Source organism: Mustelus asterias, chromosome 2 (genome assembly GCF_964213995.1).
Source record: "Mustelus asterias chromosome 2, sMusAst1.hap1.1, whole genome shotgun sequence".
In the NCBI taxonomy this organism is placed as follows: domain Eukaryota; kingdom Metazoa; phylum Chordata; class Chondrichthyes; order Carcharhiniformes; family Triakidae; genus Mustelus; species Mustelus asterias.
This window is the reverse complement of record NC_135802.1, coordinates 16,832,607-16,857,565: the sequence shown is the minus strand read 5'-3', so window position 1 is coordinate 16,857,565 and position 24,959 is coordinate 16,832,607. Positions and strand designations below refer to the sequence as shown.

Genomic DNA, 24,959 nt, shown 5'->3' with positions numbered 1-24,959 from the left:
CATTGTCCGCCCCTCGTCCGCTCCGATTCCTGTGGCAGGCGGGGCAATAAAATTCTGGCCATAGGATTCTTAAGGGGCTTGACAGGGTAAATGCTGAAAGGAGTGTCTAGGATCAGAAGGCATGGTCTCAGAATAACTACCAGAATCACTACCAGAAGGGTGTGGAGGCTTTGGAGAGGGTCCAGAAAAGATTTATCAGGATGTTGTCTGGTATGGAGGGCATTAGCTGTGAGGAGAGGTTGGAGAAACTTGGTTGGAACGACAGAGGTTGAGGAGCGACCTGATAGAAGTCTACAAGATTATGAGGGGCATGGACAGAGTGGATAGTCAGAAGCTTTTTACCAGGGTGGAAGAGTCAATTACTAGGAGCATAGGTTTAAGTTGTGAGGGGCAAGGTTTAAAGGAGATGTACGAGGCAAGTTTTCTACACAGAAGGTGGTGGGTGCCTGGAACTCACTGCCAGGGGAGGTAGTGGAAGCAGATACGACAGTGACATTTATAGGGGCATCTTGACAAATACGTGAATAGGATGGGAATAGAGAGATATGGTCCCCGGAAGGGTAGGGGGATTTAGTTCAGTCAGGCAGCATGGTCGGTGCAGGCTTGCAGGGCCGAAGGGCCTGTTCCTGTGCTGTAATTTTCTTTGTTCTTTGTTCTTTGTTCTAAAGGAGTACCAATTTAAGACTGAGATGAGGAGGAATTGTTTCTCTCAGAGGGTTGTGTGTCTTGCCATAGAGAGCTGTGGGGACAGAGTCCTTGTGCATATTTAAGGCCGAGATAGATTTTTGATTAGTAAGGGAATCAAGGATTACGGGGAAAGTGCAGGGAAGTGAACACGACGAATGTTGGATTAGCCATACTCCTATTAAATGGTGGAGCTGGTTCAGGAGGCTGAATGGCCTCCCCGTTCCTAATTCTTATTGTTTCCTCAAGTACTGTTCCCGCTCCCTTCTTATTTGCCATCATCACCACCTCTCCTCAATCACTCAGCCTTGACCCCTTTATCCTTGCAAAATACCACCCAAACTCCAATCTCCTTTCCCCTGCAGAATCCTTCAACATGTGTTCAACTACCAAGTCCATGCCCATCTTTTCTGCAGTTCTGTATGCAAACCCTGCCAATCAGGTTTCTGCACCTGCTACAGCACCTGAAAGACTTACTTCAAAACAACAAATGTAAACATACGTGACTGTGATCATGGTGAACTATCCCTTCTTATTGTTCATGGCTTGTTGACCCTCACCTGCTTTTATTCTTAGCTATCCAGATATAGCCACAGAATCACTTACAGTTTTCCTACACCTGCACTGTTATCTCTGGTCTTCCCCAAGGATCTGCCCTTGACCTGGTCCTGTTTCTGTTCTTCATAGTCTGAAAACATGTTAGTTCCACTTGTATGCTGATGACTCCCAGCTCTACTTCGCTACCGTCTCTCAACTATCCATTTTCTCAGAATTGCTGTTACCTATTTTAGTTGAAAAGGGTACATGTGTGTACATGTTCTTTCTGTTGACAGAAATTTACAAAGGGCAGGTCCCTGTGCATTAATATGTGTAGCTTCTAGCACACGTAAGTGAGCTCACTGTGAGCCCAACTAATAATCTTAATTTGGTTGTCAGTGTAATTCTTAGCGCACTCAGGATTGTTTAGCAAATGTTGCCCACCCCCTCCTGCATTGACACTGATTATGCCAGCAAGTATGTCAGTGATGGAGTGCAGCTCCTGAAGCAGTGCAGGACCGATGTCCTGGACCAAGGTCTCCACAGCGGCCGCCACCCTACCATTGTTGGCATGCTGGACATTATCACCTCTGTCTGAAGGCAGATGGACTCCTCTATTTGCCTTCAATCTGAGGAGTGCTATAGACATCCCTTCACAATGTTCCTTAGCTTGTCTTCGCAGTTTCAGCAACTGAGGTATGGCTGAGTCCAAAAGCTCCTCATTTGACTTTGACTCAGCAGATTTCTGGCCGTCAGTGTTCCTTTGAGTGCCTGCACCTTGGCATGACTGTACCTCTACCTGCTATGGATCAGCCAGTGCATTACATTCACCAGATTGTGAACCTGAGGCTATTCTAGAACTAAGTCCTATCAAGGTGTGTGTCTCTATGCTGGTGGAGGGTATAGGTGTGTGCTGCAATGGGTCTTCAGTGTTGGTGTCTGTGGATTTTTCTTCTGTCTCTCCTTGGAGTTGGAGTCAAGAAACTGGTTTATGGACCCCCGCGACTAGATGTGCCTGTGAAAAAAGGAGAAATGATTAGTGTGTGGTAGGCGTCTGTGAAACAGGAGACATCATTCACAGCATGGTTGTCGGATGGATATTGCAGTGTTGGATACTCACTTGGCCAAATACCACTGACCTCGCTGTCAGCACAAGTGGTCCACATCCTTACTGGCCAACTGAATTGCTCTATTTTACAAGTCTGTCAGGACCTTGAAGTAAGCCATTCCACCCCCAATCTGGGACCTCTAGCTTTTGTTGTGTACCAGCGTGTCCTGCATGAATATAGATGGTGAGGGTGTAAATAGGTCGCCTGCAAGGCCAGATGATAAGGATGCCTGGCACGTGTGAGTGGTGAGTGGTACCATGATCAGGATGAGGAAACAATCTGCAGGGCAGATGAAGGTATATGTAGAAGAGTGAAATCCCTGTTGATGTGTGATAGATTTATGGTGTGAGTTGAGAATGATGAGTAGAGTGACTTAACTTAGCAGAATGGAGGAGATAATTCATCCTGTTGCTGCATTGGGTGTCTGTCCTCTTTTGGAGTGCGTTCGTGCTGACCACCATTGCCACCAACTCTCATGCTGGATCAGTGACCTTGCTTGCTGGTCTTCGCTGAGAGTGGGGGGTAAAGACATTGTGGCTGTCCTCCACTGCAGCTAGTAGGCAATCAAGGGAGGCGTCACTAAATTTGGAAGCAGCATGTTTCCTAACTTTGGCAGTTATCAGTTCCCAGCCGCTTCCTAGCCCTTGGAGAGTGCTAGCTGGGGGCCTATAAATATGACACTAAAATATGACACCAGATTACTAAAGCTCTGAGATCACAGCAGGGCAGGCAAATCAGAGTCCGTCCTGCCAGCGATCCAGTGTAAAATCCATACCTCTTGATTTTTTAAAATGATGTTCCACACAATATGGTTGAAATTCCACCATTGCCAAATGCTAGTTTCCCCGCCTGATATTCGACTTCACCGATTTCCAGGAAATTTCTACCCTATGTTTTGAGTTTTGCAAGCATGGACTGGTTGGGTACCTTGCCTGTTGCAGACAGTTGAAAGGATGTACTGTTTGATGTGATCCACCTGCCAGTATTTGGGACAGACTGCCTTCGTACCTAGCATCACACCCATGCTAAAATTCATATACTACATTACTAATTTGTGTGATAGGCAGAATGTCTTTTTGGCTTGACAGCAGCATTCTGTTAAAGGCAAACACCACTTGTGTTGTTACTGCCTAATAGCAATATGAAATGGACACCTTTTGCTCAAATATTTGCGATTCTTTATCCTCTCTGAGGTTGACTGTGTGATATTTGGGGCAGAAGGTGGGGATCCATAGGCCCATTCATGAGTTTACACGATGTGCAGTGAGCAGTGATCTGATTGGGGTAGCCATTATGCTGCCCATTTGAGCATCAAGCTTACAAGGTGAACAAATGGCTTGGGTCCTCGTTACGAGGTTGCTGAAAGGCCAATAAAAAATAAAAAGGGAAGCCATTTTCTGTCCCTTTAGCACTGCTGGCTAGGCAACTGAATGCCATTATAAATGGACAGAGATTACACAGCACACTGCTTATTTGTATATCAAAATTGCAAACGGGATCCTTCTTCTGCATTGGAATTTGCATATTCCAAGTGGCCTTCCACCCTAAATAACGTTTGTTGGGTGGGAAGGTAAGGTGCAGAAAGTAGAGTCTAGGAAGGATCCTTAGAAATTGCTCTTAACCCCCTTGCTTTGCTTTGGATACTAATGGTAGCAAAATATTTGTACGACTGAAGTATTGCAAAATTGACCATTAATAATCTGAACAAAACTGAGTGACTTCTATGAATTCAGATTTTTTTAAAGGAATTGTGATTTGAAGATCATAGCATCTACTTATGTGGGGATGTCCATTATTTGTGTGCACTTTTATATAGAGAATCATAAGTACTTGAAGAGAAATCTAATTTTCCAAGAGGGGTCATAGGTTCAAGGTGAGGGGGGGGGAGGTTCAACACGGATATCAGAAGGACGTATTTTACGCAGAGGGTGGTGGGGGCCTGGAATGCGCTGCCTGGCAAGGTGGTGGAGGCGGACACACTGGGAATGTTTAAGACTTATCTAGATAGCCACATGAACGGAGTAGGAATGGAGGGATACAAAAGAATGGTCTAGTTTGGACCAGGGAGCGGCGCGGGCTTGGAGGGCCGAAGGGCCTGTTCCTGTGCTGTATTGTTCTTTGTTCTAGACATTTATTACAATAGTTTTGATTTGAGAATTTCCATCGACAGTGGAAATATTTTTAATTATATCTGCTTTTCAAGTTTTCACTGAACTCTTGGGATATCTTTGTACTTTTCTCTAGCTCCCCGGAAAGTTCCACCACATCCCCCAGTCAACCCTGTGATGAAAGAGAAGACAGAAACATCTGTCTCTTTGGCTTGGTCTCTCCCTCAAGATGTGCCACCTGCCCCTGTCACAGGATACATAATAGAAAAAAGGGAAATAGGAAGCAATACCTGGACAAGGTGTCACACTACAGACAAAATAGCGGCACAAGAGTTCACAGTGAGTGGCTTGCCAGAAGGAGCTAATTATCAGTTTAGAATTAGTTCTGTAAACAACTTTACCCAGAGCACGTACCGAGACGTCCCAGGAACATTTCATATTGGTGAGTCAAAATGTTTTTACAAACTTTAAAAAATATTTTTCTCTTATTTTATGTTTATTTTATTTGTCTTGTCATTGTTCATTGGTCATTTATTTCTGCTCTTATTTCTGTTCTTTAATTGAAAAATGAACTTTAATTTTGTTCTACTGATTGGCATGTTTTGCATCAGATACCTGCTAAACTTCCCTTTTGACTGCTAAAAGTCTAACTCTCAGGAGTTAAAATAATCCTAGAATTCATGTGACTAAAGTTAGGATGAGTTACTGTCCATATCAATCATTCTGTCCCATCACAGAATTATAATGTTTTAGCTTCTCGTACCCTATATGGAAAAGCATTCTGAAATATGCAGGTTATAAATACTAACGGGGAGTTCTCCTCGTAAGTGTTTATAACCTGTGTATCATCCATTCCTATGGGCAAAATTTAATTCTGTGGGAGACCCAATGCTGTTCAGGTAACTGCCTGTTAACCTTGCAATTGTGTCAGACTTCCTTGAGAGAAGTGACAGAGGGTTCCCACCTCTTCTCCAACCCGTGGGCAAGACTCCCATTGCAGGAGTTAAATTCTATCCCTTGTTTTTCTTTAGTTCCTGTTTTCCTGTTTTACTTTGAAGTGATAGTCAGCACTACCTTTATCTTATTGATTTTAATATGCCATTTGACTCTCTCCTTCTTAGCTGCCTTTCTTTTAGATTAAAACATTTGGGGTGGAATTTTCCCATCTCGCCAGCCAGGGGAATCGTAGTGGGTGGGACAGGACCATGCAAAGGTCCGTTGACCTCAGGCGGGAGTTTCCAGTTTTGGGGCGAGCGCGACCGGAAAATCCCGTCCTTTGTCCCGTATCTAATAAACACACCCAGGTCTCTCTGAATGCAAACATTTCCCAGTCTCTTACCATTCAAAAACAATTATTTACTTTTCCTACCAAAATGACAAACTTCACACTTCACCACGTTATATTCCACCTGCCATTTAAACTGTATACCCCTTTGCAGCCTTATTGCCTCCTTCACACTATTTATTTTCCCATCTAACTTTATATTGTTATCAGACTTGGATACTTTACACTCGTTCCTCTTATCTAAGTTATTGATATAGATTGTAAATGGCTGAGACCCAAGTTCTAATCCTTGCGGAATTTCGGTTTTCTTTTTTCGATCTGTTAACTAATCCCCAGTGCTTATTAGCATGTATCCCAATCTCAGGATCTCAAATTTTATGTAATAATTTAGAACATTTTTTGAAAATCTAAATATGCTACTTTCACTAGCTCCCCCTTATCACCCTGCAGGTTACAACCTCAAAAAACTTTCAACAGATTTTCCTTTTACAAATCTATGTTAACTGCCCAATTATGATTTTGCAAGTCATCTGTTACCATGTTCCTGATAATAGATTCTAGCATTTCCCTATTATTAAAGTCAGGCTAACTGGCCTAAAGTTTTGACAAAAGGTCATCGAACTGAAATGTTAACTCTTTTCTCTCTTCACGGATGCTGTCAGACTTGCTTACTCTTTCCAACATTTTCTATTTTTATTTCTGATTTCCAGCATCTGCATTATTTTGCTTTTGATTTAGTGGCTATAGTTTCCTGTTTTCTCTCATCTTCAATTCTTGAATATTGGGTTTATGTTTGCTACCTTTCAATTCACTGGAAACATTCTGCAATCTAGGGGATTTGATCAAAATCAGTGCATTCACTATTTCTGGTAGCTCCTTTTTTAAAAACCTAGAATGGAGACCATCAGGTCCAGGGAACCTGTCACCTTTTGGCCCCATCCAACTCTCCAGTACTATTTCTTTACAAATATGAATTTCTTTAAGTTCTTGATTCTCACTATACCCTTTGAGTTGTGGTGGGGGGGTGGGTGGTGGTAAAATTGTTCTAAATTAGCAGCACAAAAATGGCCTTGTAGCAAATTTGCAAGCAATTTTCCACTGAACTTGAGAGAATGATAGTTCAAACTTTATTTGGAGACTTATTTCCATAGAACCATAGAAACCCTACAGTGCAGAAAGAGGCCATTTGGCCCATCGAGTCTGCACCGACCACAACCCCACCCAGGCCATACCCCCATATCCCTACATATTTACCCACTAATCCCTGTAACCTACACATCTCAGGACACTAAGGGGCAATTTTAGCATGGCCAATCAACCTAACCTGCACATCTTTGGACAGTGGGAGGAAACTGGCGCACCCGGAGGAAACCCACGCAGACACGAGGAGAATGTGCAAACTCCACACAGACAGTGACCCAAGCCGGGAATCGAACCCAGGTCCCTGGAGCTGTGAAGCAGCAGTGCTAACCACTGTGCTACCGTGCCACCCATTTCCTAGTCTAATTGTCATTTTACTTATTAAAATCATGGCTGTGTTTTCCAAGTCAATGGAAAATGAAAATTGGTACAGTGAAAAATCTTTGAATTAATCCATTCTTTGCTGATGATCACATTGTACACACACTGGGTGGAATTTTACGAGATTTGGCAAAGTGTCAGTTTTGGTGAGAAAACTGGTGTGGAACTTCACTGGCCAGTTTTTTTCTCCACATCTTATCACTTCAGGTCCTAACTGTTTTTTGTTCAGATATGTGGAAGACGGCTATTGAACAGTCACTGGAGTCAGCTGATGAATTTTTAACAAAATAATAAAGTATTTATTAAACAAGAAAAGGTGAACTATAATACGTGACTGCTTCGCCTCAACTATACCTTTATAGACATATATAGATTTGAAAGGATTACACATGTTACAAGATCTGTCTTATACTCCAATATTCTCAGTAAGTACACAATCCGTATAAACCAATAGGTGAAACATGGTCAGACATCCCACACTCTGAAGCCAAGTGACAGGTGGCAACCAAAACAACTTCTACGGACTTCTTATCAATTTCTCCCCGAGATGCTTGTCACACTGTGAACCAGCTGTCTCATTGGAACTCTGTCTTTCACAAGGGGGATTCTAATCTCCACTCTTCAAGAAAATACCTTGGAGTCTTCTCACAAAGGTCGCTTTCCCTCGGTTGTCTTCACCAAGGATCCACCTCCAGGTTTTCAACCTCTCTTTCTGATGTCACTCCGTTCTGGATTGCCACACACGTTTAAGCTTCAGCTTTTACACACTCTCTGTGATACCTAGCTGTGCCAATAAAACACCACTCCTTCATAGGTCTTATTAAGGTGTCACCAACCTTTGGGTCACATTGGACCACTGGCCTTCGCAAGCTCATTTTGCTTTACATCTGCTTCCTGCAGCTTATCTTTTTGGAGTCTTTATCTCACTATTAACTTCACTGAACAGGACTTGTTTTCAATCACTATCCTTGTTCCTTGACTTTATAGTCTCCCTGGAACTTTCTGCTGCCCCATTCCCTGGTTTTTAGATGTTTCTGTTTTTTAGCTTTTGCGACTTACGTTCTTTCCCTTTGTATTGTTCTGGAAGTTTGAGTAGAATGCTGCTTCCTTCTGGGGCACCTTTTTCCAACTGAACTTAAACTGCTTTTGCTTTTTTATTTGGGGCCCCTTGCAATTCAGTTTTTTTATACTGTTATTGTTCAGGTCAGGAACTTCAAAGTGTTTTATGGAGCCTGTCTGGATCATAAGTTTTGCTTCTTGAATTTGGCTAGAATAAGCATGATATGTTTCACTTCAGGTATGATTCAAATGACCCACTAGGGAAGTTTTATCAAACAAAGTTTAATTAAGAATATAGTTAACATGTATGGAAAGAAAATTAGCAATAACTTTTATCAATTACAACAAAAACAACCATGATAATGAATGACCCTTTACAAATATATCGTAAGATGTTCCAATCAAACCAAAACCTTCCATAGGCAAAACCCTTTAACCAACTTCAACACAGCAAAGTTTAATGCTCGCGTGATACTGGAATTGAGACCTTTGGTTAGAGAATTGAAAACTCTTAGTCTTGTAAATTCTAATAGTCCTTTTGACACACCCAGAACAGTTTAAAATCAGATCTGCTTCCCAGAAGCCCAGGTAGACTCTGGTCAAGTCACCAACAGCAGATTTTCTACTCCAGGAAGGCAAGACCTTGTTTTCAGTAACCGGCAGAATAAAACAGGGAGAGAGAAACACTCCTTTTCAGCTTGCTGTCCTTTCTAAAAAAACCTGCAGCACAGAACTGAAAATTAAAGAGCTCCTGTCACCTGACCTGCCAGCCAGTTTTCCTCCTAACAATGCAGGCTTATAAAACTAATTTCAGAAACTAGTTAATGCTCTCATTTAAGCCACTTAAGGAGCAATAAAAGGACATCTGGTAGATACCTCAGCAGTGAGAAACACTGAAGCTGTGAGAGCTCCAGGGATCATGATTTTAAAAAAATCCTTTCTTAAAGGTACACCAATGTCACAATACCATATTTGTTTTAGGGTCGTAAAAACCTAATTAAAATACAGGCATATTTTAAAGTGAAACCAAACTGAAATCTCCTTAATACACAACTGTAAAAGTATAAATTAAGCCTAAAATTAAACTTAATGTTGTAGATTATGCACAACACACACAAATGCAAATATAATTGACTGAACAAAACCAGAAAATGCTGGAAAAATTCAGCAGGTCTGACAGCATCTGTGGGGAGAGAATAGAGCCAACGTTTCGAGTCTAGATGATCCTTTGTCAGAGCTGTAATTTACTTAAAACTATCTCTATCTCCTAACACTCTGGAAATCCCACGAGGGATACTTCTGGTTGACCCTAGAGAGATTAATTGCTGTAGGATTGTGTGCATGCAAACATTGGAGTCATCAACTGACTGAAAGGTGCTGCATTCAGTCTTTGACCTGACCAAACTGTAGGGGCCCCTTCTATTTATGTTATGTGGGTATTCCTTTTTGCCACTGCTTGCAGGAATCACCTCTGTTTATAATCCTTTCTCAGGTGACAGATCATTTAAAAATAAATTATTTAAGTGATGTGAAAGATTTGGCCTTTCTTTTCATATTATGTTCAAAGGGAAAATTCATTAAAATATTGATTGAAACAAAATGGAACCAGTAAAGTTTTCAAATCATGATACAGTAAAGGATTTGGGCATGTATCATTATTAATTATTAATAATATCAGTAGTTTATTATTTGGTCCTTTAGCTAGGGTTCTTAATTCAACAAGTTAAATTTGTGTGAATGTAATAGCTAACGCTTAATTGCTTATTTTATTCTGACAGAACCAAGAGCTTCCATTGAGAAACCGTTGCAAAATGTTGTAGCTTCAACAGGTGAAGATGCTACTTTCTTTGTTGAACTATCTACAATTGCTCCTGGGATGTGGTTCATAAATGAAAAAGCTATACAAAGTGATGAGAATTACACCATTCAGAGAACTAAAAATATACACACACTAATAATTAAACAAGTGAGGTCATTGGATAATGACATGGAAGTGAAATTTGTAGCATGTAATGCTGAAAGCACTGCTAAGTTAAGGGTGAAAGGTGAGTATTGCAGTTGATTCTTGGTTGCTTATTAAACTCTGTTATTGTTTGCTCAATAAATATTTGGCCTTGATCAATTTCTACTCTAATTCAAGGGTGTAGAACGTTTTGTAAGTATGCTGGTCCTGTTCAGTGCACAAACCAATGCTATATTTGTGTATCAATGGAGACTACTACTTGGGAAGTATATAAATATTCCAGTGTTCTCAAGTCATAACAGTATTATGTTTGCACTCAAAAGAAATACATAATTGGTAAGCCAGTATCTGCATTACATTACAGGTTATATTATGAGCATGCTGTTATTGTTATTTTTTGAGGAAACAGCCAAGAGGATGCTTGTGCAGTTTAAAAAAGATCTGGTTTCTCCCTCTGAAGCTGGCTTCAGAGCGCTCAGGCGCCACCACGCAGTGTGTCCCAATCTGACAGCGAACTGGGAGTCCTCCTCCCATCCAACCCTCCCCATGGACATTGACCCCCCCTACCCCACCATCATCAGTGGCATTGCTACCCCTACACACCAACATGGGTCATTGACACTGGGGCATCAGGACCCTCCTGATGAGTCACCTGGCAGACCCTTGACATGCGCTCCTCTCCTCCTGTCATGGTTCCCATGTATGCCCCCCTTGCTGACCCCACCTTGCAGAGCTCCCCCCTTGCCCTAGGGGATTTTCACAGTAACTTCATTGCAGTGTTAATATTTAAAGTTTTTAAAAGATTATTTATTAGTGTCTCAAGTAGGCTTACATTAACACCACAATGAAGCTACTGTGAAAATCCTGTAGTTGCCACACCCGGCGCCTGTTTGGGTACACTGAGGGAGAACTTAACATGGCCAATTCACCTAACCAGCACATCTTTCGGACTGTGGGAGGAAATCTGAGCACCCAGAGGAAACCCACGCAGACACGGGGAGAACATGCAGACTCCGCACAGACAGTGACCCAAGCCAGGAATCGAACCCAGGTCTCTGTCGCTGTGAGGCAGCAGTGCTAACCACTGTGACACCGTGCCACCCCGAATGTAAGCCTATGTGTGACACTGATAAGTAAACTTAAAACTTCAAAAAACTTGCCGATCACCCCCTTTTGCAGAGCTCCTGCCTTGCTGACCACCTCCCGTTGCAGAGCTCCCCTTTTGCAGAGCTCCCCACTTGTTGACCACCGCCCCTTGCAGAGCTCCCCCCTTTGCAGAGTTCTCCCCTTGCTAACCATCCCTTTGCAGAACTCCTTCTTTGCTGACACCCCATCTTGTAGAGCTCTTCCCTTTCCTCTTTTGCAGAGTTTCCTCCTGCATAAACCTCGCCCCCCCCTGTCATTGTCCATACACCCCCATTGTCATAGGCCACACTCCCACTTACGCTACACCCCCTTGGCATTGCCCCGGCACTTATAATGCCTAGTTGGGAACTGCGAGGTTGCCAGGTGGACACTGCTAGGCTGGCACTGCTCGATGGGCACTGATGGTCATGCCTCCAACCACCCAGGGGCTTCAATGGCCTCTGATCCCTCCAGCATGGCCATGATGCCTGGCCTCCGCTACTGCAGATTCTCGCCAGCATGATGCTGCCAAGGCGGGAGCAGCCGGGCCCGGACTCACTAACATTATGTAAATGAAGTCAATCCTGTGCTAATAGGCTTCATGCGCTTTCTGGGCACAAAACCACTCTCGCTGGCAAAACATTGCCGGGGGGGATATGGGCACGAATTGGATTTTTGTCCTTGCTCACTATCTTAGAATAGAATCATAGCATCCCTACATTGCAGAAGGAGGCCATTTGGCTCATTGAATCTGCATTGACAACAATCCCACCCAGGCCCTATCCCTGTAATCCCAGACATTTACACTGCTAATCCCCCTGACACTAAAGGACAATTTAGCATGGTCAATTAACCTAACCCGCATACCTTTAGACTGTGGGAGGAAACTGGAGCACCCGGAGGAAACCCTCGCAGGCACGGGGAAAATATGCAAACTCCACGCAGACAGAGACCCGAGGCTGGAATTGAACCCGGGTCCCTGGCGTTGTGAGGCAGCAGTGCTAACCACAGTGCTCGCCATGCTGATTGACCCATATGGCAAGCCTGTAAGGTCGCGGCCTCAATGTTTTTTTTAATAGCTTTAATGTGCTTTTGATAATGGGGTTCTCAGAACTGAATGCAACGCTAACTGGCCGAACCAATGTTTTGAATACATATATAATTGCCTATTTAACTATCCCTATTTGTAACATCTAAAATGTTAGTGACTTTTTTATGGCTTTATATACCCAGTTAGCTTTGAATTGGGAACTAAATTAATTTTTGGAGTTAAATTGAAAAGCTTGAATTGACTTTGATTATAGCTGATTGTAGAACAGTCTGGATAGATGTTGGCTGGAAATCTCTGATGTCACCTGTGGCTGGGCTTCTCTGGCCCCACTGCAGTGAATGGAGATTTCGCTGAGCGCCAAATTCTCCATTCTTGCTGGCAGCGGTGGCGGAACATATGACACCGGAAAATTCCGGCCATTGCTTTTGCACATCGTTCATCAGGAAATGGGATGGGGCATGAAGAAGTCTAAAAGTAAAAAGAAACTAACTTTCTTAGTTGTAAAAAAAAAACTAAAAGATGTGCTTTTTTAACAGCATTGCCAGTGGCGCCAGTGAATTTCAGAAACAAGTCAGCAGAAAAGGAAGTTATTTCTGTTTCAGAGAAAGGTACAGCTCAGTTTGTTGCTGAGATTTCTGATAGAGCTGCAAAAGTAACCTGGACAAAAGATGGCAAGGAGATCAAGTCTAGTAAGAAGTATGAATTTCAAACTTTGGATCAGCGCCGCATCTTGAAGGTCAACAATGTAACTTTAGAAGATGCTGGGATTTACGAATGTGTTTGTGATGGCAATAAAATGTCATTTCAGCTCTATGTAAAGGGTGTGTATGATGTTAAGCATTTATCAGTAAATGTAATTTAAAAAAAATTTCATGTCTGCCCATATTCTTCCTATAAAAATTAATTGTTTCACATTCCCTTGAATTGAACTTCACCTGCCATTTGTCCACCCATTCCACCAACTTGTCTGTGTCCCTTCGAAGTTCTACACTATCCTCCTCATAATTCACAATGCTTCCAAGTTTTGTATCATTAGCAATTTTTAAAATTGTGCCCTGAACATCAAAGTCTAGGTAATTAATATACACTAGGAAGTTAAAGGGTCTGAATACTGACCCTGGGGAACTCCACTTCAAACTTGCTCCAGCCAGAAGATCTGCCGCATGAAGGGCTCCAAATGTAACTATTAATTTTGTCCCAGATTATTGTTTCCAGAATTTTCCTCACCATTGAAGTTGGCCTGTAGTTGTTGGACTTATCTATATACCCTGTTTTGAATAGGGGTGTAACATTTGCAATTTTTTAGCCTTCTGAAACCATCCCGGAGTCAAAAGAAGATTGAGAAATTATGGACATTGTTACTGCAATTTCCAATCTCCTTTTCGTTAGTATCCTTTCAGCTTCTCCTCTCATTTAGGGATATGTTTTCTTCAAAAAGCTATGAGTGTATTTGCAATTCTTAATGTAGGAACCCAGACAGTTAGCGTCAGTGGGCTTACTCAAATGTTTGGAATGCAAAGATCAAGATCAGTTCAATTTCTTTTTGGTACGCCCACACCTAATATCCAATAAGCAACACTCATACTCAGTCAGGACGAAGAACCCTGTCCAATTGGGGTGGTGGGGTGGCACAGTGGTTAGCACTGCTGCATCACAGCTCCAGGGACCTGGGTTCAAATCCAGCCTGGGTCACTGTCTGTGGAATTTGCACGTTCTCCCTGTGTCTGCGTGGGTTTACTCTGCTGCAGTTTCCTCCCACAGTCTGAAAGACGTGCATTGACCCAAACAGGTGCCATTGTGTGGCGACTAGGGGAATTTCCCAGTAACTTCATTGCAGTGTTAACGTAAGCCTTACTTGTGACTAATAAATAAACTTTAAATTGTTTTTCACTCTTTAATTCAGAGGCGCCTTTTCTATTGTTGTGGCTAAAATGATCCCATTTACCATAAATTAAACCTGTAAATATTTTATCATGTGGTGTGTTTATCTAGGGTGGGATTTTAAGTCTGTGCCTGCTCCAGAAATTCCCACCCGAGGTCAATGGACCTTTAAATAAAAACAAATTACAGTGGATGCTGGTATCTGAAACCAAAAGAGAAAATGCTAAAATATCTCAGCAGGTCTGGCAGCACCTGTAAGGAGAGAAAAGAGCTGACGTTTCGAGTCCAGATGACCCTTTGTCAAAGTTCAATGGACCTTTAAATGGGCCATCAAATTTTCTGTCCCACCCACTATGATTCTTGCAGCGGGTGGGACGAGAAAATTCCACCCCTAGTAATTGGGAGAGATAACTGTTTCTTTTCAATGCTAAGTAATGTTTTAATATTCATATTAGAGGAAATGTTTTTCTGCTTATTTGATTAATTCCTACAGAGTAAATATTGGAATTATCTTCTCGAGGGATTATATATTCTCCTATATTGTTTTGATCTGGCATTAGTTCGTTAATCACATATTGCAAATAAAGAAGGTTCAAGTATCCTTGCTTACTAATATTTTTCCCCACATCAGAGACTTCTCGATTTTTGAACAAAGAGAAAGTGAAACGCGCTATTACTACTGTGTTTGGAGAGAAAACAGAGTTCTTTATTGAGACTGTTGACACCAATACCAAAGTACAGTGGTACAAAGATGATAAAGAAATCAAGCAAACAAAAAAGTTTACAACAGAAAGCAAGGGAAAGCAACATAGGCTTCTTATTCCAACTACAAAAAAAGAGGATGAAGGGACTTATACATGCAAGAGCGGAGAAGACGTTGTGAGTTTTGATTTGAAAATCATTGGTAAGTACAATTTTTCCTTCAGCACCAGTCTGTATTCATTGAAAACCAAGGAGGAAGGCATAAGTGCTGATGCGATGGGCGGCATGATGGCACAGTGGTTAACACTGTTGCCCCACAGTGCCAGGGACCCGGGTTCGATTCCCAGCTTGAGTCACTGTCTGTGTGGACTCTGCACATTCTCTCCATGTCTGTGTGGGTTTCCTCCAGGTGCTCCGGTTTCCTCTCACAGTCCGAAAGACGTGCTGGTTAGGTGCATTGGCCATGCTAAATTCTCCCTCAGTATACCCGGATAGGTGCCGGAGTGTGGCGACTGGGGGATTTTCACAGTAACTTCATTGCAGTGTTAATGTAAGCCTACTTATGACACCAATAAATAAATTTTAAACTTTAATAGTCAGAGCCTGGATGGAAATTTGTGTTCAAACATCTATGGGCAGAATCTTCCATTCTCTGCACAGAGGTTTGGCTGAGGCAAAAAAACTGGCGTGCAACGCGCAGGCAGCCTAGCTGGGTTTTCTCGCCAGATAATCCAGCACCCCGTGCAGAAAAAATCTGGAGTTGTAGCCCACGCTGCAATGCTGGTGAAAAAAGCCAGCAGCTGGGAATTTGTAAAGTGTGCCCCGATCTCAGTTTGACAACACAGAAGCCCCATTCCCACAGACAAGCGGAGACCACCCCCACCCCGCCCCTGAACCGATAATGGGAACCGACCCCTCCCTCAATGGAGTTCCCCAGAGGGGCCCCCTAACATTGCCTCCGCACTGCCTCTGACACACCCCCCCCCCCCCCAAGCTGCCAGGGGGGCAGTGCCAGGGTACTGCCCAGGAATGTCCCTCTCCCCCAGGGGTTATATCCACCTGTGCGCCTCTAGCATGTTGCGTTTGCCTGGTTCCCATTTTTAAAAAGCAGTTGTACACGTCACTTTAGGAAGGCATTTGACAAGGCTCATGTCAGACAGGTACAAAAGGTAAAGTTTCTTGGGATCTTGACTGGCTAGATGGATACAGAACTGGTTTGGTCATAGAAAGATAGAAAGTAGTGGTGGAAGGGTGCTTTTCAGAATGGAGATCAGTAACTAATGGTGTTCCACAGGGATCAGTGTTAGGACCTTTGGTGTTTGTCATATGAATAAATGATCTGGAGGAATATGTAGGTGGTTTGATTGGTACGTTTGCAGATGACACAAAAATTGGCAGAGATGCAGATAGTGACAAGGATTGTCAAAGGATCCAATAAGATATAGGTAGATTGCAGACTTGGGCAGAGAAATGGCAGATGGAGTTTAACACAGTAAGAAGTCTCACAACACCAGGTTAAAGTCCAACAGGTTTATTTAGTAGCAAAAGCCACTAGCTTTTGGAGTGCTGCCCCTTTGTCAGGTGAGTGGGAGTTCTGTTCACAAGCAGGGCATATAAAGACACAAACTCAATTTATAAAATAATGGTTGGAATGCGAGTCTTTACAGGTAATCTAGTCTTAAAGGTACAGACAATGTGAGTGGAGAGAGCGTTAAGCACAGGTTAAAGAGATGTGTATTGTCTCCAGACAGGACTGTTAGTGAGATTTTGCAAGCCCAGGCAAGTTGTGGGGATTACAGATAGTGTGACATGAACCCAAGATCCCGATTGAGGCCGTCCTCATGTGTGCGGAACTTGGCTATCAGTCTCTGCTCAGTGACTCTGCGTTGTCGTGTGTCGTGAAGGCCGCCTTGGAGAATGCTTACCCGAAGATCAGAGGCCGAATGCCCGTGACCGCTGAAGTGTTCCCCAACGGGAAGAGAACAGTCTTGCCTGGTGATTGTCAAGCGGTGTTCATTCATCGGTTGTCGTAGCATCTGCATGGTCTCCCCAATGTACTATGCCTCGGGACATCCTTTCCTGCAGCGTATCAGGTAGACAACGTTGGCCGAGTTGCAAGAGTATGTACCGTGTACCTGGTGGATGGTGCTCTCACGTGAGATGATGGCACCAGTGTCGATGATCCGGCACATCTTGCAGAGGTTGCTGTGGCAGGGTTGTGTGGTGTCGTGGTCACTGTTCTTCTGAAGGCTGGGTAGTTTGCTGCGGACAATGGTCTGTTTGAGGTTGTGCGGTTGTTTGAAGGCAAGAAGTGGGGGTGTGGGAATGTATTTGGCGAGATGTTCGTCTTCATCAATGACATGTTGAAGGCTCCGGAGAAGATGTCATAGCTTCTCCGCTCTGGGGAAGTACTGGACGACGAAGGGTACTCTGTCCACCGTGTCCCGTGTTTGTCTTCTAAGGAGGTCGGTGCGGTTTTTTGCTGTGGTGTGTCGGAACTGTCGATCGATGAATTGAGCGCCGTGTCCTATTCTTATGAGGGCATCTTTCAGCGTCTGGAGGTGTCTGTTGCGATCCTCCCCATCTGAGCAGATCCTGTGTATACGGAGGGCTTGTCCATAGGGGATGGCTTCTTTAACGTGTTTAGGGTGGAAGCTGGAGAAGTGGAGCATCGTGAGGTTATCCGTGGGCTTGCGGTACAGTGAGGTGCTGAGGTGACCGTCCTTAATGGAGATGCGTGTGTCCAAGAATGCAACCGATTCCGGAGAGTAGTCCATGGTGAGTCTAATGGTGGGATGGAACTTGTTGATGTCATCATATAGTTGTTTCAGTGATTGTTCACCATGAGTCCAAAGGAAGAAAATGTCATCGATGTATCCAGTGTATAGCATCGATTGAAGGTCTTGTTCGAACCTGTGCATATTGAGGTGCGAATTTGGTCCCATAGTTGTTCCGTGTGTCTGGATGAAGAACTGGTTGTTGAAGGTGAAGACATTGTGGTCCAGGATGAAGAGGATGAGTTGTAAAATTGCATCTTAAAACTGGCAGTTGTCGGCGTTGAGTACTGAGGCAGTTGCAGCAATGCCATCGTCGTGGGGGATGCTGGTGTAGAGTGCCGAGACATCCATTGTCACGAGGAGTGTTTCTGGTTCAACTGCTCCATGTGTGCTGAGTTTCTGTAGGAAGTCCATAGTGTCGCGACAAAAGCTGGGGGTTCTTTGTATAATGGGTTTCAGGATGCCCTCGACGTAGCTGGACAGGTTCTCCACAGGGTCCCATTGCCCGATATGATGGGACGGCCGGGTGTGTTTGCCTTGTATATCTTCGGGAGGCAGTAGAGATCTCCAACGCGGGGAGTACGTGGGATGAGAGCACAGAGAGTGCTCTGAAGGTCCAGATCAAAGGTCTTGATCAGTCTGTTGAGTTGACGGGTGTGTTCTTTGGTCGGATCTGCGGGTAACTGTCTGTAGTATTTCCCATTGTTCAGTTGTCGGTACACTTCTATGCAGTAATCCGTTCTGTTCAGTATGACGATGGCCCCTCCTTTGTCTGCTGGTTTGATGACAATGTTGCGGTTGGTCTTGAGAGCGCGGATGATGTTGCATTGTGCTTGGGTGATGTTCGGGGCTGTCTTGTGAGTGCGGCTGATGAATCTGGTGTTGACGCACCTCCTGATGGCTTGGGCATACATGTCAAGTCGAGGGTCGCGGCCTTCCGGAGGAGTCCAATTCGACTATTTTTCCTCTTCGGTTGCTGCACTGTGGATCTCTCTGTCGGCTGTTCCGGTTCATTGGCTGTCTCATTGTGTTCGCTGTTGGCCTCTTGGGGTTTCTGGAAGAACTCCCGCAGCCTCATTTGCCTGATGAATTCCTCTGTGTCTGCTGCGAGACTGATGGGGTCTATTTTGGTGGTTCGGCAGAAATTGAGCCCTCGGCTGAGAACTTCGATTTCATCTGGTTGAAGTGTGTAGTCTGACAAGTTGACAATGGACTTCCCTGTAGTGGTACTGTTTTCTACTGTGGTACCGGGGGAGGCTTGGCTGCTGCTGGTGGTGATGCCGAGTTTCTCAAGTTTCCTGTTCTTGGTGTGCATGTAGATGGTGTAGTTCCTTTGTCTCATCTGCTTGGCAGAGTTTCGCAGCTGGTCTGCGTCCTGAGCGCAAGTTGAGAATATGGACTCTATCTTGGTTTCCAGGATGCGGCGTTTGCTGTGGAGCTGGTGTATGAGGTGGTTGAGGAGTGTGAGAGAGGTGCGATGGCGAAGTCTCTCAGCGTAGTCTGTGTTATTGGTTGACCTGAGTGGGTTTGTGATCTATAGTCCTTTCGGTATCTTGTCTGCTTTCTTGCATCTTTGTAGAAACTTGATGTCTGTGTCAATATGCGCGATCTTCTTGGAGATCCTCTCCACTTGGAACCGGCAGTTTGCGGTGTCGTTGGAGTTTAATCCAGACAAATACAAAGTGATGCATTTTGGAACATTAAATTCAGGTGCGAATTATGCAGTAAACGGCTGAACACTTAGGAGCATTAACATACAGTGGGATCCCTGAAAGTGGAAACACAGGTAGATAAGGTGGTCAAGAAGGCATATGGCATACTTGCCTTCATCGGCCAGGGCATCGAATATAAAAGTTGGAAAGTTATGTTACAGCTGTATAAAAACTTTAGTTAGGCCACATTTGGAATATTGTGTATAGTTCTGGTCACCACACGACCAGAAGAACCATGGGTGCTTTGGCGAGGGTGCAAAGAAGGTTTACCAGGATGTTGCCTAGTCTGGAGGGTTTTAGGGTCTGGAGGAAAGGTTGGATAAAACTCAGATTGCTTTCACTAGAAAAAGCCGGAGGCTGAGGGGCAATCTGATAGAAGTCTACAAAATTATGAGCCGTTTGTCAGGCAGGCAGGTACAAAAGGTAAAGTTTCTTGGGAAAGGGTGGATAGTCAGAGGCTTTTTCCCAGGGTGGAAGGGTCGACTACAGGAGGGCACAGGTTTAAGGTGAGAGGTGGTAAGTTTAGGGTAGATGTGTGGGAAATGTTTTTGACACCGAGGGTGATGGGTACCTGGAGCGCACTGCGAGTGGAGGCGGTGGAAGAGGAAGGTTAGCAACGTTCAAGGAGTATTTTGATAGACAGATGAACGGGAGGTGAAAAGAGGGATAGAAATCGCGTTGGTGGGGGCCATTTGTGATCCTCGCCGATGAGGACCTCGACCAGCGATGAGGCTAAAGTAAGTGAGCCCAGATGATAGCGTCCGGGACTCATTAATGACATGCTAATCAAGTTATTAATATTGAAATCACCTTCGCGCAAAGCTGAAGCGCAAATCACGACGATTGCACCTAGGTGCAAAGCTGATTTCACCAGCAAAATGGGACTGGCAAGATCGCAAGTAGTGAAAAACCGGACATGAATCTGACTTTTTGCCTCTCATTCTATCTTACCAGCTCGCCACGTCGGTTATCGGCGAGGCGAGCCAGTAAATTCATGCCAAGTGTGTTTAATCCACTCTTTAATTATGCCTTGCAATCTCATGGTTAAATCAGCTCAAGAGTTAATGGAAGTGTAGTGCTATTTTAAGTTTTGTCTGTCATCGCAGAAGTGGACAGGGTGGTTCTTTAACCTGGTGTTGTTAAACTTCTTATCGCAGAAGTATCCAATGTAGGTTTGTTTTATGACTGCTGTATGAAATATAAATGTTTTGTTTATACACTGCTTTTAGTAGAGACTCGTAGCACAGATATCTGGTAGTGTGTTATTTTTGCCAGTGCTTCTGTCAGAAACCTGTTGTCATTTGAGTTGCAACAAGGTATTGATGATGGTACAATTTAAGAATGAAAGTAGGAATGTCCAAGCTTATACCAGCATAGTCCAATATTAATGCTGGATATCAAAGCTAAAATTATCACCCTTCCAGCATCAAATTTGGTATCCCAAACTCAGTGCACATTCCAAGCGAAATGCTGAGTTGTCAAAACTAATACTAGCATACAGAAGCACTAAAGGATCTTTTTCCAGCCTAGCTATTTTAATTCTAGTAAGTCATCGAATCTCACAATGCAGAAGAGGCCCTTTGGTTCATTGAGTCTGCACCGACAATAACTGCCACTAAAGTTGCGCTAATTCCATTTTCCAGCATTTGTCCCATATTCTTGATACGATTCAAGTGCTTATCCAAACACTTTTAAAAGGTTGTAAGGTTTCTGGCCTCCACTATCTCCCGGGCAGTGCATTCCAGATTCCCACCACCCTCTGAGTGAAATGTTTTTTTTTCAAATCCCTTCTGAATCTCCTGCCCCTCACCCTATAGCTATACCCCCTCATGATTGACCCCTAAAATAAGGGGACCAGCTGCTTCCTATTCACCCTGTCCATACCCCTCATGATCTTATGCATCTCAATCATGTCCCCCCTCAGCCTTCTCTGCTGTAGCAAAAACAATCCAAGCCTATCCACTCTCCTTTTGTAGCTCAAATGCTCCATCCCAGGCAGCATCCTGGTGAATCTCCTCTGTACCTCATCTAGTGCAATCACATCTTTCCTATAGTGAGATGACGAGAACTGCACACAGTACTCCAGCTGTGGCCGAACCAATGTTCTGCACAGCTCCAACATAACCTCATTGCTCTCATACTCTTTGCTACGACTGATAAAAGCAAGTGTCCCGTCTGCCTTCTTAACTACCCTATTCACCTCCTCTACTGCCTTCAGGGATCTGTGAATAAGTACCCCTAGATCCACCTGTTCCTCTGAGCTTCCTGGTGTCAGAGCTTCCTAAGTCTGAGATGCTAGCATAAGATTACTTTTTCTCCTAATAGTCTGTATTAAATTAAATACTAGTACCTGTGTGATTTCCAGTCAGTTTGATTTAAGGTACCAATTGTAATGAAAATATGTTTTTTATTTGCAGATCTATGTGTGAAGTTCATAAACAAGCCAAAAACTCCTCCAGAAGTGATAACAACAGCCTCAGAAAGTTTGGAACTGTCTTGTGAGGTGTCACCACCTGATGCTGTGGTCGTGTGGCGAAAGGATCAAAAAGAGGTTAAACAGGACCAGAGGATAACCATCATCTCTCAGGGAACACAACGCAAACTTGTCATCAAAAAAGTGCAGCAGAGCGACCAAGGAAACTACACCTGCATGTCTAATGATGACAGTCTAACATTCCAAGTTAAGATCAAAGGTAAAAGTAAATTTGATTGTTGCTTTAGTGACAGTGACAAACTAATATTACAGCAGCAATCTGCATTTATAAAGCACCTTCAACGTGGGTAACATGTATCAAAGTGCTTTTCAGACGTTTTATCAAACATAATTCGACACTGAGCCACCTAAGCATGTGTTACAGCAGATGATCAAAACCTTGGTCAAAGAGATAGGTTTTCAGGAACATCTTAAAGGGGCAAAGAGAGACAGAGAGGCAAAGAGGTTTTAGGATAGAATTTCAGAGCTTAGGGCCCAGGCAGCTGAAGGCATGAGTGCCAATGCTGGAGTGATTAAAATTGGGGATTTACAAGAGATCACAATTGAAGGAGCCAGGCTATCCAGGATGATGGTCGAACTGGAGGAGATAACTGAGTTATGAATGGGTGAAGGATTTGAAAACAAGAGTGGGAAAGAAACAAAGAAAAACTTTAATTGGTCAATGGGTGATCTTTAAGGTATGTATGACTTTTAAGGTAACATGTGACCTATTATGCCTAAGAGGGTGATATGTGCTTAGAGGCTTAGGGCAAGATTAAAATATCTAACAAATATATTGTATTTACTGAGGATGAGGTTACTATGAAAATACCAGTAGAAGCAATATGGTGTGAGTAACGAATAGGGTGAAAATTGATAGGATGGATATACTGGGAAGGCTGGCTATGCTTGGAGTGGATAGGTCATCTGCTCCGTTGCTAAAGGAATTGGGAGTGGAGGTATCAGAAAGACTTGCCTTACACAGACTTGATGTGGAGATGCCGGCGTTGGACTGGTGTGGGCACAGTAAGAAGTCTCACAACACCAGGCTAAAGTCCAACAGGTTTATTTGGTATCATGAGCTTTTGGAGCAATGCCTCTTCAACAGGTGAATGGAGAGTTGGGTTCACAAACACGGCATATATAGACAGAGTACCTCTTTAACCTGTGATTATCCCTCTCTCCACTTGCATTGTCTGTACCTGTAAAGACTTGATTACCTGTTAAGACTCGCATTCCAACCATTATCTTACAGTTGAGTCTCTGTCTATATGTTATGAGACTTCTTACTGTTACATGGACTTGTAAAGGACAGATTATGTTTAACTGATCCAGTTGATTTTTTTGATGAAAGAACAGAAAAGGTTGAAGAAGGGACTGTAATGGCTGCTGTCTATATGGAATTTAAGAAAGCCTTTGATAAAGTACAACATAAGAGGCTAGTTAATAAGATTGAGGCTTATAGAATAAGAGAGCTAGTGTCAACTTTAATTAAACATGACTTTAAGCACAGAATACAGCAAGTTGTGGAAACTGACTGTTTCTCAGATTGGAGAATGGTAGACAGTGATGCTCCCCAAGGTGCTAGGCTGACTGCTATTTTTGATATATATATAAATGACTTGGTCATTGGAATATAGAGCAAAATTTCAAAATTTTCTAATGGTAAAGGAGGTTTGACAGAAAGGATGATACCAATCAACTGCAACAGGGCATAGATAGGCTAACAGATTGGACAGACAAGTGGCAGGAGGGCATTTGGGCAGCCTGCTTGCCTATGGTCAATTAAGGCCATTAATTGGCCATTTAAAGGCCTTTTCTTCACCACCTATGGCAGGAGAGGCCCTTGCCAATCTCCTAGCTACCTGGAAATCCAGGCAAGCCTTGGTGCTGGGCTGGTTGGGGAGGGGAGTGCCTTCTTCATGTGCAATCTGTGCCTACCAGAGGCCTCCTTCGATGTTGGTAAAATTACAGTGGGTGTGCGCAGGGGTGGATAGGTGACAGGAATGGCACTGCTGGCATAACACCACGTTTATCCTTCCACCCGCCATCCTGCCCCTGTGGGGTAAAATTCTGATCTATGACTCTAATATTAAAGTCATGCTTTACTTAACCTGGTGCCAATGAAGCTTAGTTAGCATGGTATGATGGATGAATGGGACCTGGTGCAAGTTAGGGCACAAATAGTAGGGTTTTGGATGACCTCGGCTTTCGAGATGGTAGAATGTGGCTGGACGAGAGTGTGTTGGAATAAGGGTAATAAAGTCATGGATAAGCTTTACAGCAGCAGATAAACTGATGTGAGTTAGTGAAGTGATGTTACAGGGCCTCTCTTCAAAGTGCAAACCCCTCCCCCATTCCCCTTCTGTACTGTTTCCAACCATGATACCCACCTCCCCCTCCATTTGCCCCCTCCTGCTTATCCAGTCCTGCCAGCCCATCCATGCTAAGACCCCAAACTCATCCTACATCCTGACTTTAACAGTGAATGCTTTCCCCTCAGTTTCTCTGCAGTTCATGCAGTGATCACCACTCCCAATGCCGTTGGGACATGAGAGCTACCAGACCCCTGACTAATTAGCTTGAGGTTCTCTGAGGTGAGACTTCCTCTTGGTGAGGGGCAGGCATCCCACCTCAAGCCAATTAAAAGGCTGGTGCCCAATTAAAGTAAGAAGTTTAACAACACCAGGTTAAAGTCCAACAGGTTTATTTGGTAGCAAAAACCACACAAGCTTTCGGAGCTGCAAGCCCCTTCTTCAGGTGAGTGGGAATTCTGTTCACAAACAGAGCATATAAAGACACAAACTCAATTTACATGAAAAATGGTTGGAATGCGAATACTTACAACTAATCAAGTCTTTAAGAAACAAAACAACATGAGTGGAGAGAGCATCAAGACAGGCTAAAAAGATGTGTATTGTCTCCAGACAAGACAGCCAGTGAAACTCTGTGGGGGTTACAAATAGTGGGAC

At 43.6% G+C, this 24,959-nt stretch overlaps 1 protein-coding gene across 29 annotated transcripts in view; it reads left to right on the top strand.

Annotated features, from left to right (window-relative positions):
- Positions 1 to 24,959, top strand: part of obscnb (obscurin, cytoskeletal calmodulin and titin-interacting RhoGEF b) — a 614,792-nt gene that overhangs the window by 33,167 nt on the left and 556,666 nt on the right. For all 29 annotated transcript variants that reach the window (XM_078231785.1, XM_078231777.1, XM_078231827.1 and 26 more), the window contains exons 5-9: positions 4,575 to 4,880; positions 10,082 to 10,348; positions 12,979 to 13,263; positions 14,955 to 15,227; positions 21,932 to 22,207. In XM_078231785.1, the coding sequence (XP_078087911.1) occupies positions 4,575 to 4,880; positions 10,082 to 10,348; positions 12,979 to 13,263; positions 14,955 to 15,227; positions 21,932 to 22,207 (1,407 nt within the window). The remainder of the gene's footprint in view (positions 1 to 4,574; positions 4,881 to 10,081; positions 10,349 to 12,978; positions 13,264 to 14,954; positions 15,228 to 21,931; positions 22,208 to 24,959) is intronic.